General features: G+C 32.8%; 1 protein-coding gene across 1 annotated transcript; it reads left to right on the top strand.

Moving 5' to 3' along the window:
• Positions 1-6,951: 6,951 nt before the first annotated feature.
• On the top strand, positions 6,952-7,923 carry LOC115952138 (TMV resistance protein N-like). The gene has a single exon (XM_031069215.1). It carries the CDS (start codon positions 6,952-6,954, stop codon positions 7,921-7,923), a length of 972 nt encoding a protein of 323 aa, XP_030925075.1.
• Positions 7,924-14,082: the final 6,159 nt, after the last annotated feature.

The following is a 14,082-nucleotide window of genomic DNA, read 5'->3' as shown; positions in this document are numbered from 1 at the left end:
ACATATTTAGACCCATAATTAATTTTACGACTTAACACTTAGTTAATCCTAAACTAACATTAAAACCAAATTTACATGATTAACCTAATTTTCATATTGCATTCATACAATAAAGTCAAAGTATATAAATAGAAGCAATAAGAAAGATGCAGAATAAGAAATGACAAACCACACAAAAAATACCAAGAAGAGTTTTCATATAAAACCTCTAGTCTTAATAGTTGCAGTACATGAAAGATCATGAACCATCAAAGCCCATATCCCTCTAAGTACTTGAGCCATCTAAGCTCTAGCTAGCAACCAGTTTCACCGGAGTCATTCTTTCAACTAAATTACTAGAGAGATCACTATTGAGATGCCAACAGAAAGCCACCAATATGATTTGGATTTGAGGTTATCTCTAAGAGCATGTTTGGTAGACTGTAATAAACGTTGTAATATAATAGTTATTCTTATTGTTTAGTTATTTTTTAGTTTGGTTATGTTTTTATTACAAGAAATAGTCATTCCTTATGAATAGCTATTCTTTAAAATGAGAAATAACTATTCATCTTTAAAAGGTTATATTAGTTATTCCTTAGTAAGTGCAATAATTTCAAAACTTAATATATTTTCAAATAAAGAAACTTTCCATATACATTTAACAATTATAAAAATAAAAAATCATAAAAAATAACACATATCACTCTTAAATTTAAAAATAACGATTTTTAAGGAAATATAATTGTATGAATAAGATATTTCATAAAATAAATGTTAAGTTTTATTCTAATGTTATAACTTACAACCAAACTAATGAATATGTTAGTTATTATATTACAATACACTTTATTACTAGTAATAAAGATTATAATTTCTGTCGTAATCCTCATTCAATATACCAAATGTATCCTAAATAATTTCCAGCCCTTCAATAAGCTTATAAAACTCAAGGTTTCATGATGGAGGTGAAAATTATAAATTTCTCTTAGTATATGTCATTTGTGAGAGAAACGGAGAGGATAGGATGAAAGAATTTTTTACTCTAGGCTAAGGCTCTCTCTCTCTCACAACAAGATGGAATGCTTGGGATGAATGAAATGAACTCAATCTAAGTGTATATACTAAGCTCTCATTTGTTTCTCAAGTCCAACATGCACAAGGTGTGTTATTCGGCATATTTGAGAAAGTTGGAAAAAACAGATTAAAGTGCATGACATTTTGTCTACATGCAGCTCGTGGCCTAGTCTAGATCTAGCTAGGTTGCAAGCTGGTCGCAACTACCCTTTGATAAAAGCTGCTTCTTTACCTGCTATTGGGGGTATAAACACTCCCCAATTGCTATTTAGCAACTGAGAACCCAAAAAAGAGCTCCAACCCGGTATGTAAATCTTAAAAATTTTAGAAGCGGTACTTATATTTACAACCCACTGTTCACGAGTTTGTAAACAAAATAATAATATTTTATTCACTTTCTCTCTCTCTCTCTCTGCACTTCTCCCTCAATCTCTCTCAATCTCCGAAACTCTCCTCTCTCGACTCTTTGTACTGCTCTCTCAGTCTCTCTCAATCTCCAAAACTGTCTTCTCTCTCAACTCTCCCTCGTGATTTTAGGTAGGATCTTCAATTCTCTCTTCTCTAAGTTCTCAATGTTCTAATGGTGGTGGATCGGTGGGTTTGGATTTTGCTCACGGTGGTAGGGACCGTGGGTTGCTGTTTTTTTTTCTTTCTATTTTATGGTGTTGATGGTTGGAGTTTGAGGTCTGAGAGTGGTGTTCCTACAGCAATGATGATTGGAATTTGAGGTCTAAGGGTGGTGTTCTTCAGATTTTCAGTGGTGGTGTTTGGTTGGTTGGTTCGGTGGTATGTGTAGTTGTTCTGATTTGGGTATATGTGATTGTTTTGATTTGTTCCAATTTGGGTATGGGTATGTGGTTATTCTGATTTGGGTGTGGTGATGTGGTTGTTTTGATTTGTTCTGATGGGTTTGAGGTGAGTGGTGGATGGGTTTGTTATTTTGGGTTTGTGGTTGGGGGTGTGTGTTGATTGTGGCTGTGGGTCTGGGTTTTGCTTGCCGTGAGTTGGGTTTTGCTCACGGTGGGGACTGGGTTGTTGCATTTGGTGTTGATGGTGGATTGGTGCTAGTCTATCCACTTCAATTTTTTTGTTTTTGTTTTTTTGGCGTTAATGGTGGATTGTGGATTTTTGTGGGTTGCTGGTGGTGGTGGCGGAGTCAAGTGTGTGTAGTGCAGCGGTGGTAGGCTTGTGGTGGTGGTGGTGTCAGTAGATTTGTGGTGGTTCTTGTATAGAAAGAACTAGAGAGAAAGAATAAATAAAAATAAAGAAATGGTAAATAAAAAATTGAAAAAGAATATTTAATTTAAGTGGTTAAAGAATAGAAATCGGGATGTAGGCTGTATTGTTAAATGAGTTGGTTATATGTATTGTTAAATGAGTTGGTATAATAGATAACGTAACTTTTCTAGATGGTAAAATAGAGAACAATTTACAAATCAGGATGTAGGTCACAGATGCACTTCCAACAACTTTGACAAAACTTATCCCAAATACAATTATGCACACAAAACTACATAAAAATGAGAGAATAAGTACATAAAATTTGTCACTAAATAAGCCAACAAAACTTGTACTTAACAATCTATTATCTTCATTATATTTTTTTGGTAAATTAAAATTTACTCTTTGTGATTTGGGATTTCACAAAATTTCAATTATTATATCCATACCCTTAAACTTTGGACTGAAATGAAGCCATTAGGATTCTACCCAAATTAATAGATTTTGTATTTTGTGGACTAATTCATACCTCAATTTCATTTCTTTTTTCCTCTTCCTCTTCATCCATTGCAGCATGGCCAAGCACTTGGGTTGGAATTGTGAGGGGTTATTTCTTCAAGCTAGTCCATAAAATTGCTCACAAGTCTCACATGTGTGAAAGAGCTCTAATTTAGATGGAAACCTAATGGTTTTAGGATATAAAGAGTAATTGAAACTTTGTATACTAAATTGTGAAATGGCCAAATCAATGGATAAATTATATATTCAATTCCTTTGGTAAAATAAGATAAGTTTAGGTGAAAATACCATATGGATCTTTACATTTTTGAGTCAGTTAATTTGAGCCTTACATTTAACTCACTAACGAATGGAAAACGTTTACATAGCAAATAGTGTGCATTGTTGAAATACTTGAAGCTTACGTTTCAACTAAAATAATAATAAAATATGCCACATCAGCATTTGAATAAAAAAATTAAGGTTAAAATGCAAATTGCATCGTCTAAATTTTGTTGAAATTCATTTCAATCTTCTACCTTTACTTTTGTTCAATTGAGTCCTTTAAGTTTCAAATTTATTCAATTCAGGCTTTTTGTCCAATTTTGTATAAAAATTTACTTTAAAAAAAATATTATTTTCACAATAAAAAGATCTATAAAAGCATAGAACAATCTGTATAATGATTCAAGTAATAAGAATGTACTCATTTGTTACTCTTCTCTCTTATCTCTAGGAGGCCTAGCTGTCCTCGAATTCAGCTTCCACACTTTCCTTAAGCTTTCTCTTCGTCTCAACATACGGATTTTCTTTTATTATTATTTTGATTTTTTCTATTGAATTGAAACTCCCTCCCTCACATGTTTAGCCTTTAATTTTTAGGTAAAATTTGTATGTACTTTAGGTGTAGTGCAGTACATTAAGTTCTCTAATTAAATTTCAAAAACGTAGTTGCACTACATTTAATTATTCTTGGAAAGAATAATATTGTATTTATAGTTGAATGCAATAAGGTGTTTAATTTAATTTAGGAACCTAATGTACTACACTTAAGGTATCGTACCTTAGTTTATCCTTAGCTTTTTGTATTAGCTTGTTTTAGAAGCCACCTTTTTATTCTCATATCTCAAAATTCTTACAGAAGCCAATTACCCAATTCCCCAAAGGCAAAAGCCTCTCACTTTCATCCAAATGATCTCACATTCTCACTCAATTCATCCCTCTTCCTTAATAAAAAGTTTCTTATCTGTAGGTAGGAAAAAATGACATTAAAATCTTGAGATGTGCAAAATTCTTCTTTTCCTTTTTCAATTATATTTTAGATTAATTTCTTTTTATTTATCTTATAGCCTATAGTTTTCTTTCTTTCTTTTTCCTTTAATTTATTAAATCAATTGGTAGCACTAACTTATCAAAAAAAAAAAACCTTATACACACGTCAAAAATAAAATATTGGATTTGCCTTTGATATTTGAAGAAGAGCAAATCTTGAAGTTGATGAATGAAAAAGATTTCATGCTGAATGTTGTGTTCTTATTGTGTACATGGAGGCATATTTTTAGTTGATTAATAAAAATTTTACTTATATATATTAAAAAAAAAAAAATTGATGCAGGAAAATTTATTGGTGCAATTATTAGTAGGGGCACTACCTGATTATTCAAAATTTGACAATGCCTTTAAATGTAAAAGTGATCTTAACTCCCCCCCCCCCCCTTCTTTTTGGCCATAAATCTCTATTTTGGTTTAGTTTACATTCTTAATGGGAATTAAATGTTTCCACCATAAACTATACCCTATTTTACACTTACCCCCTGAACTACAAGGATTCACAATCAGCCCCCTAAACTAAAACCTATATAGCACTTTTCCCCCTCCCGTCACTTAGTTAAGTTGGAGGGAAAAGCGCTTAAGTCACGTGACACTTGTTGACATGGAACCCATTAACACTACCTGAAATGATCACAATGCCCTCCTTAAACCAAAAGCAAATTCCCAATTTCCCCTAAAATCTTGTTTGGCTGGAAAGAAAGGAAAATGAACAAGATGAACAACAAACCTAGAAAATGAACTATGCCATAGGAGATCAGATAACAAATCGACTGTGATGATTAGCGAATCCGAATGAATAACAAACCCATAAAATGAAATATGCCCAAGATTACAACATCAAATCAAACTCAGATGCAAACCTCATCCTAATTCTCCAAACCCAGACTCGATTCAACTCTCTATTTCGGCTTCATAGGCAGCTAGATATGAAAACCCTTGACGTAAATGTCAAAATTCTAGGTTGATTCCTTCACACCCCGGTAGCAAATCAACAAAACTACCTAACAATTGCCAATTGAAGGAGGTGCTAAAACCCAAACCCTAACCTAACACATGTTGTAGTGATGGTTGGAATGGTGGGAGAACAACCACTTTTGATCACGTTGTTCTTGTGAGTTCCTACAACTAGCTTCTTCTCTTTCTTGTTGACGAGTTTGGGTTAAGGTTATCGTACAACTAGCTTCTCTCTTTGTCGCCGGTAGGTTGTGGTTTGGTAAGCGGGTTCGGGTCTGTGTCAAGGTTATTGGGTGTGTGGTTCCTACATGCTAAGCTTTTATGTCAATAGTCTATACACAAAGCAAGAGAAAGAAAGATTCAATCTAGGTTCAGTGAGAGGGAATTTAGGTTCAACGAGAAGGATTTTGGAGATTGATCCAATCTTCTTTTGGTTTCTCACTTACTCTTATGGATTCATTTTGGAGAGAGATTCACTTCTCTTTATTTAATTTGGTTCAACGAGAAATTAAACTACATGCTTGGCTATTATGTCTTTTTTTTTTTCTTTCCCCTTATAAGTTACTAATAATTAGGGGTATTTCAGTCATTCTAAGTGGCATTATTGGGTCCATGTTAGCAAGTGTTCCATGAGTTGCACGTGGCTTTGTTTTTTTATCTAACTTAATCGGAAAAGTGAAGGAAGCGGACAAAGTGTTGTACAAGTTTTAGTTTAAGGGGGCGATCATACAATCTTGTAGTTCAAGGGAGTAGGTGTAAATCGGGTATAGTTTTGGGTGAAAAAGTGTAATTTCTCCATTATTTTATGGTTGCTTATAGTGATTTTTTTAAATTTAATTTCTTGTTATATACTTATATTTAATATCTATAAATGTTATGTACTTATGGTTGTTCAAAAGATATGAGAAATCTAGAGCAAAAAGTGACCTTAATAATGTTTAATTGATAGTTTACATTGAAAAAGAAATTGCTCAAAATTTCACAATGGAGAAGATAATGGATGGATTTTTATTTTATGAAAGACCACTATTGATTATAATTTTAATGGAAGAAGCTATATGCTTTTTTTTTATTTTTTATAAATATATCTACGGCAAATTGAAAAACTCGTTTACACTCGAGCAAAGTTTAGAAAGGATGTAACATTCTCGTATAAGATAATTTTGCTGATGTGTAACTTTTGTGTAGATATAGATATATAGTAACTTGAATTTTTCTTGTATTGCAAATTAATATGATAGTTTAGTCTCGGCCCCCTTCCCCCAAACAAAAAATTCTGGTTCCACCCCTAATTGGATTCATTGTAATATAAGATTTGTACTTCACTCATGCATTAAAGATGTTGCTCTTAAGGGTTTCCTTTGTAGATGTATACTGTAAGACTAAACCACGTAACTCTCATGTGTTCTTTATTTTATACTTCTTCTTCCGCTAAGGGTAGTTACATCCACGAATTTAGTCCACGTAATTCTCTTCTGTTCTTATATGGGTAGTTCTATCCATGCTATTTGAGCAAATGAATTCAAATGTGTTTGAGCAAGGAGATTAATATTTTTCTTCCTCTTGTGGTCTTTTTTAATTGGTTTGGACCATCGTGTAATTACTTTCTATCTTGTTCATTGGCATGAGTTAGAATTCATCCAACACATCATGAGAAACAATAAAATATTTGGTTTGAGCCATCACATGAATGTTTTCTATCTTATTTGCAGGCATGAGGTAGAATTTATCCAACACATTGTTGAAGAAATGATGAAGAAATTGAGTTCAAAATTCTCAAGAATTAACAAAAACTTGATAGGAATAGAATCTATCATGGAAGAATTGATCCCTTCATATTTAAATTTTGGGAATAATGTTTGCATGGTAGGGATTTGTGGTATGGGGGGAATGGGAAAGACAACTCTTGCTAGAGTTGTTTATGATACGTATTCTGATCAATTTGAAGTTTCTAGTTTTATTGTTGATGTTAGGGAAAAGTCAGAAAAAGGTGATTTGCTTCAATTACAAAAACAATTTCTTAAAGAAAGTTTGGGGAAAATAGATACAGCGGCGATATGGAATGTTCATGAAGGAGCTAAAATAATCAAGAATAGGTTATGTCATAAAAAAGTTCTACTTGTCCTAGATGATGTTAATCACGTGAACCAATTAGAAAATTTGGCTGGAGAGCATCATTGGTTTGGATCGGGGAGTTGGATCATCATAACAACTAGAGATGAACATGTGTTGGTCGAACATGGAGTTCTTAAAATATATAAGCCTATTGGACTAAAGAATAATGATGCCTCAAAACTTTTTTGTTTGAAAGCCTTCAAAAATGAGCAATCCAAAGAAGGTTATACACATCTGTCTCAGGAAGTTGTAAAATATGCTGGTGGCCTTCCGTTAGCTCTTGTTACTTTGGGTTCCTTTTTAATTGGAAGAAAAATAGATGAATGGCAAAGTGCATTGGACTATTTTAAAAATAATCCTAAAAAAGAAATATTTGATATACTTAAAATAAGTTATGATGGACTAGAGGAAATGTGGAAGGAGATTTTCTTAGATATTGCATGTTTCTTTAAGGGGTGGTCCAAATTTGAAGTAATACGTATATTAGAGAATTGTGGTTTTAATGCAAGAATTGGTATAAGTGTTCTCCTGGACAAATCTCTCCTAACTGTTGCAGGAGACATTGAAGAATTGGGGATGCATGATCTACTACAAGAAATGGGTGAAAAAATTGTTTGTCAACAATCATGTGGAGAGCTTGGAAGGCAGAGTAGGTTGTGGCTTTTTGAGGACTTGCTTCATGTACTGGAAAACAATATGGTAAGAAGCTATAATTTTATTTTAGCGAATAAGATTGAGCAAGTATAGTGACGTAATTGTGTTCAATAAATTAGTTCTTGAAAAAAAAAAGAAAAAAAACTTCAATAGTAAGTGGTTACCTAAGTACCGAAGTAACAAAATATTCCTTCTCAAAAAAAAAAAAAGAAAAAAGTAACAAAATATAGAATATTTTCATTTAACATGCTAATATATTGTCTATGGCGATTTCTTAGAGCATTCACATTTGCCTGTGTAAAATTTACAGTCTATTTTAGCTTAAAAACCTATTTGTTCTATTTTACACAACTATTTTTCAAAAAACACCACATTAAATTATCTATTTACAGTACATTTCATTAAATACTATTTCTTTATCAATTTTTATTTATTTATTAGTTCTCCCAAATCATACCTCTCTTCTCCTCAAACAAAAACCATTATCTCTCTCACACACAGTCTTCCTTTCCAACCCCATTAAACCCAAGACACACACACGCGCACGTGCGGGCGTGTGCACGCATGCGGAAATCACTCTTATAGATCACCGCCACCTACCCCACCTCAACAAATTAACTCAAAATCCATCCACAACTAGATCAGCAATGATCCAAACAACCAGATCCTTCCTGATTTGATTGGTGACCACGGTCGATGATTTCAAGGCCCCCCCCCCCCCCCCCCCAAAAAACACCGATGGTGAGATTATGAGTTTGTCCACACCTTGGATCTTTGTTGTATGCTTTTTTTGTGCTACCAATTGGACTTCATTTTGGGTTTAGGTTGATGGGTTTGAGCTGCCATTGTTGTAATGGGTTATGGTGCTGGTGATGGTAGTGGTTGGATGGTCTGGGTTGGGAAGCAACCGAGATGCGAAATAATTATAAAATAAAATAAAAAACTATAGTAACCTCTATATTTACATGATTATTGTAGTTTTGTAAATATTTTACACATTTTCATATGGTATGATGTGGGTGGTTTTCTGGGTTGATTGGCTAAAATGTGAGTCTTTTATATTTTACATAAACTGATGTGAATGCTCTTATATTTTAAAAACATAATATGATTTAAATAAGTTTTAATAAAATTGAATTCATTTTTTTGAATGTAATCTACCAATCACTAATCTCTTGGTTCCTACATGGAAGAAAAGGATATATTATCATTCTTAAAAAAAAAATAATAATAATAAAAATAAAACTTCATTCTATTGGCTTTATTTGCTTTCTTCCATAACTTCAAAAAGTAATGTTGTAATTTGCTATTTTTTACGGTCATGAATTTTTAAAAGGTAGAAGCATGGTTTTAAAAATCGGACTGGGTCGAACGGTTCTACCAAAAATCAAACCAGTGGATTAGCTATGAACATCTCCGGTTCAACTGGTAAAAATCGGAAATTGAACCCATATTCGGTTCTTTGACTGTTTCGGATTTTAAAACTATGTGTAGAAGTGCGCCTTTATTGTTTTAATGTATGACAGTATGAATTTTAAATTGATTAATAATATAAAATCTTTAAAATATGATGTACTATAATCTATTAGTTACTAATAGGGCTTAATATGTAATACATTTTATAATTAAAATATGATGTTGTACTACAAGCTGTTAATTACTAATGCGACTCTTAATGTCGGTTTGGGTTTTTAAAAAAAAAGTGTTTTGAAGCGTAATGATTTTAAAAATTGTGTTTTGAAAATGTGTTTTTAAAAATGAAATTAAGTGTTTGATAAAATCTGTGGAAACTAGAAAGTATTTTTTATACAAAAAGTCTTAGTGCGAAAATGCAATGGAAAAGAAAAAACACTCCATGAATAGTATTATTTTAAAATTGCAAGTCTAAAAACCGATCTCTATACATTTTCATTTAAATCGCTCTTTTTCTCCACAAAATCGCAATGCCAAATGGTAAATTGGTAACATGTAGTGCATCTTACTATTTTCTATTATGAAATTTGAAAGTTGGACCCACCGTTTTGGGAGAGAAGTGGAATGCAAAAATTAAATTATTTTGAGTTTGGTTCACAGCCTTCTTGAGCATGCCAATAATTTAGAGGAGGTTATATATAAATGGAAAATTGAGGGAGTATATATTTTTATCTCCTTTGAAGGCTTTACTGTAGTAATTCTAGTGTTCCTAATTCTTATCATTGCTTGTGTAAATCTCAACTGTTTGCTTTTGAAATCATAGGCAACAAATGCAATTCAAGCCATAGTCATCAGGAATAGGAAAGCAGGTTTCAACTTTGAAGAATTTCCTGAAGTTTTTTCAAAGATGTCTAATCTTAGATTGCTAATAATTGATCAGCTGCACCTCCCAAATGCTCTCAATCTTCCTAATGGCCTAAGACATCTTTCATGGAAATATTGTCCGTTAAAATGTTTGCCATCTAGTTTCCAACCAAAGGAACTTGTTGCACTTGACTTGCAGCATAGCAAGTGTGAATATCTTTGGGAAGGAGCAAAGGTAATTTGGTTCTTTTAACTGCCTTTCTATTATTTATTATTTCTCTTTTCTTTAAGTGTAGCTACAATATAGTGCTGGTGTATTTAAGCTTTCTCCTTTCATTAATAAGGTTGTTTTAATTTCAAAGAATTCTTTACTTATTAAATTAAACTAAATTCTATGTTTAATTGTTTTTTTTTTTTTTTTTTTTTAACAGTGTTTAGGAAAGTTAAAGTCCATCAATCTTTTAATGTCCAAGAACCTTATTAGGACACCTGACTTTTCAGGGGTTATGAGACTTGAGATATTAGGCTTTGTTGGGTGCACTAATTTGGTTGGGTTACACCCATCTATTGTACAACTCAGCAAGCTTAAAAGTTTAAATCTGAATTTCTGCAAATCTCTTACCAATCTTCCCAGCTTGTCAACTAAAATGGAGTCCCTTACGTGTATTAGTCTTTTTGGTTGCTCAAAAATCAAGAAGATTCCAGAATTTAAGGGAACTATGGAAAGCCTATTGCAACTTATTTTGGGTTTGACTGCTATTGAGGAACTACCACCCTCATCAATCGAGTGTTTTGACTGCCCTTGAAAATCTAGATCTAAAAGGCTGCGATGATCTCAAATGCCTTCCAAGCAACATGGATAGTTTGAGGTCTCTTAAAATTCTCAATCTTTCCGGATGCTCAAAACTTGCCAACCTGCCAGAGAACTTATGGAAAATAAAGTGTTTGGAAAGACTTGATTTGAGTAAGATGTTTCAACTTGAAGAAATAGAACTTAATTGTATAGGCCGCTTGTCCTCGTTAAAATATTTATCACTAAGTTCAAACAATTTTGTCACCCTGCCTGCAACCTTCAGTCAACTTTCAAAACTTGTAGCTCTTAATTTGAGCCACTGCAAGAAGCTTCGATCGGTGCCAGAGCTTCCATCAACCATGAGATATATAAATATGGAAAGCTGTTGTTCCCTAGAACCATCACCAGCACTGCTTAGACAAAGCAGTTTGTCACAACTGTATTCTTTCCCATTTGATCGTGGGTATGATGAGAGCAATGGTGGAGTGGCATTTACAATATTGAACGGTTACCTACAGGTAATCTCTTCTTTCTCTCTCTTTGACTCTTTCTCTTCACTTGTTAAATGGAATATCATTTTTTTTTTTTTTTTTTGGGTATAGGGACTCTTTTATCAAAAAACTGGATATGAAACTGCTACCAAAAGAAAAGAGGATGGATCTAAAACTGAATTTCAGATCATTGTTTCCGGATATTTAGTTCCGCGGTGGTTAACTCATCAAAGTAGGGGGAACTCAATAAACGTAGTGTTGTCTCCAAATTGGTGTAATAGTAGGTGGATGGGATTCACTCTATGTGCTCTTTTCAATAGAAATGCAAATGTCAATTCTGGTTTTAGAGCTCGTGTGAAAGCCATTGGTGATATGCCTCACAGGCAATATGTCTCTGATTTCTTTTTTGGCATGTGTGGTGAGGCCCTCGTTTGGTTATTGTATTTGTCTCGTGATGATTGGTTTAGTACTGTTGGGAATGGTGAATGCAGTCAGATTGAGGTTTCATTTGAAGCTTACTCTGGTTCAAGATATTTTGGTTCAACAAATCTTGTGGGGCGATGTGGGGTCAGTTTGGTATACGAGCAAGACATGGAACTGACGGAAGAGTTAAACCAAGCAAATGCACAATGCTGCAGCAGTAGCCGTGTCATTACTTATGAAGGTTGGGATGGTGTCCATCATGGATTTGTCAATTCAAAGGGAAGCCATGAAGAGTGTGATGACTAAGCATTTATTTAATGTAAAAAAAAATATATATATTACCCTCTTCATGCAATGGTAATGACCAACTTCAACATCCTTCCTGTTATAAGCCTAATCCTAATTTATTTTATTTTCTTTCTTGCTGTACAGCTGGTTTGGTCGCTAACAAGTATAGTCCAGTTGTCTTTTAGTTTTTCTTCATCACTTTCAAGAAGCTTAATAACTAGTATAAATCCTTAGGCAAGTTAAGAATATGATTCAGATAAGAAATACATTTTCAAGCTTTACTCATTATACTGCTCTAATAAGAAGTATTACTAATGTAGATGATTCAAACCTAATTTTGCATCCTATTTATGGTTGATCAGCGTTCCTTCTTTTATCTATGTGAAAACTGAAAGCCTAGTTCTCTGATTGTGTGTATTTGCTATTCACGCTTTGGGTAAATTTTGTTGGTTTTTGAGATTTGTACCATTTGTTGGTTTTTGAGTAAACTGAGATTGGTTTTTGAGTAAATTGTGTCTATTCACGCTTTGAGATCAGTACTTGTTATTTTTTTTTTTCTCTGTAAAAATTTGAGGGAGAGAGACAAAAGGGGAGTAGAAGTTTCTGCATCTTGAAGAATTCTCATTTAGTTTCTTTTTTTCTTGCTTTTACTGCCATTGATATTTTGAAATTTGCAGTAATGATTTTTTTGGTTAACTCTTACAGTCAAGATTTGAGGTAATTATACATTGATAGTCATCCATAAAGAAATTTTTTGGGGGCAGATAAATATTTCTGCAATCTCTCTTACCCACTCTCTGATTTGTTTTGACATTGAAGGATTTTTTTTTTTTTTTTTTTTTTTTCATGTGCATTTTTTAAGTTGGAGTAATATAGATGATATTGCCATTGGGTTTTATAGTTGATGAAGTAGCTAAGGAATTTAAGAATGTTATTTTTATTGTTTGGAATTTTAGTTCTTATTGAAGATTCAGGTGCATCAATGAGTGCATATGTATTGTTTGTGAAAAAGTCTGAATGAGTTTTAAAGTTTATGTATTTTGGTTCTTTGTTGGTGATTTTTCGTGGGCTTGCATGTTAATTCCTTTTGCTTTTGCAGTTAAGAACTAAACTTCAGAAAAAAGAGACTGAGAGGAGTAAGTGGAATTGTAGAAAGAAAATATTTTAGCTTTTTATTCTTTGGATCTCATGTAAGTATTTTAAATAGCATTATTTAATTTACATTTTCACAGAAATTTTCTTTTATATAATTTTATTAATTCTTTTGTCGTTGTTGTGAAAAAGTGAAAGACAATTTTAAGGCTTTGATCTTCTAGATTATGTGTGTTTACCTAACAAGGTATGATTTAGATTTATGATATCAAGCGAGAGACAGGGACTGAAAACAAGAAGATTCAATGTCACATTTTAAAATGTTTACCTGATTAAATGAAAATCAAGATTTGAGGCAGTTGTCATATGATAAGTATCTTGCTAATTGGATGATGGTCTGTGTACACCATCCATGTCTTTGTTTACAATTTATTTACTCATACAAGTCAATTTTCTTTACATCTTTGTTTAATTATGACAATGAAGTTATTTGTTTGCTGTCTTCTGGAATTGAATTTTGTTATTCTTATATACAAAGACTAGTTGGTGTAGAAATCGAGTAATAAATCAAATACATTATTCCAAGATCTAACCATTTATCTGTAAGAGTTGCCAAAAGAATTATTAGTATGAATTATTCATGGAGATGTAGTGGAATGGCTCAAGGAAAACTAAGGTTAGAAGAATTGTTCTAAATTGCGCATGGGTTGAGCTTGCTTGCTAATTTTATTATAACAGCATTCCCTGTGATTTAATTATTGTTTACTTTTAGATGTAGTATTTCTTGTGCCAACAACACTAATTATGTTTACTTGTAATTGCTTTTGCTGATGAACACCCTTCTAAATGATATAGAGAAAATTAATTTTGAATCAAAGGTTGATGTGA

This window comes from Quercus lobata, chromosome 7, assembly GCF_001633185.2.
Source record: "Quercus lobata isolate SW786 chromosome 7, ValleyOak3.0 Primary Assembly, whole genome shotgun sequence".
Taxonomy (NCBI): domain Eukaryota; kingdom Viridiplantae; phylum Streptophyta; class Magnoliopsida; order Fagales; family Fagaceae; genus Quercus; species Quercus lobata.
This window is presented reverse-complemented; position numbering and strand designations above follow the sequence as displayed.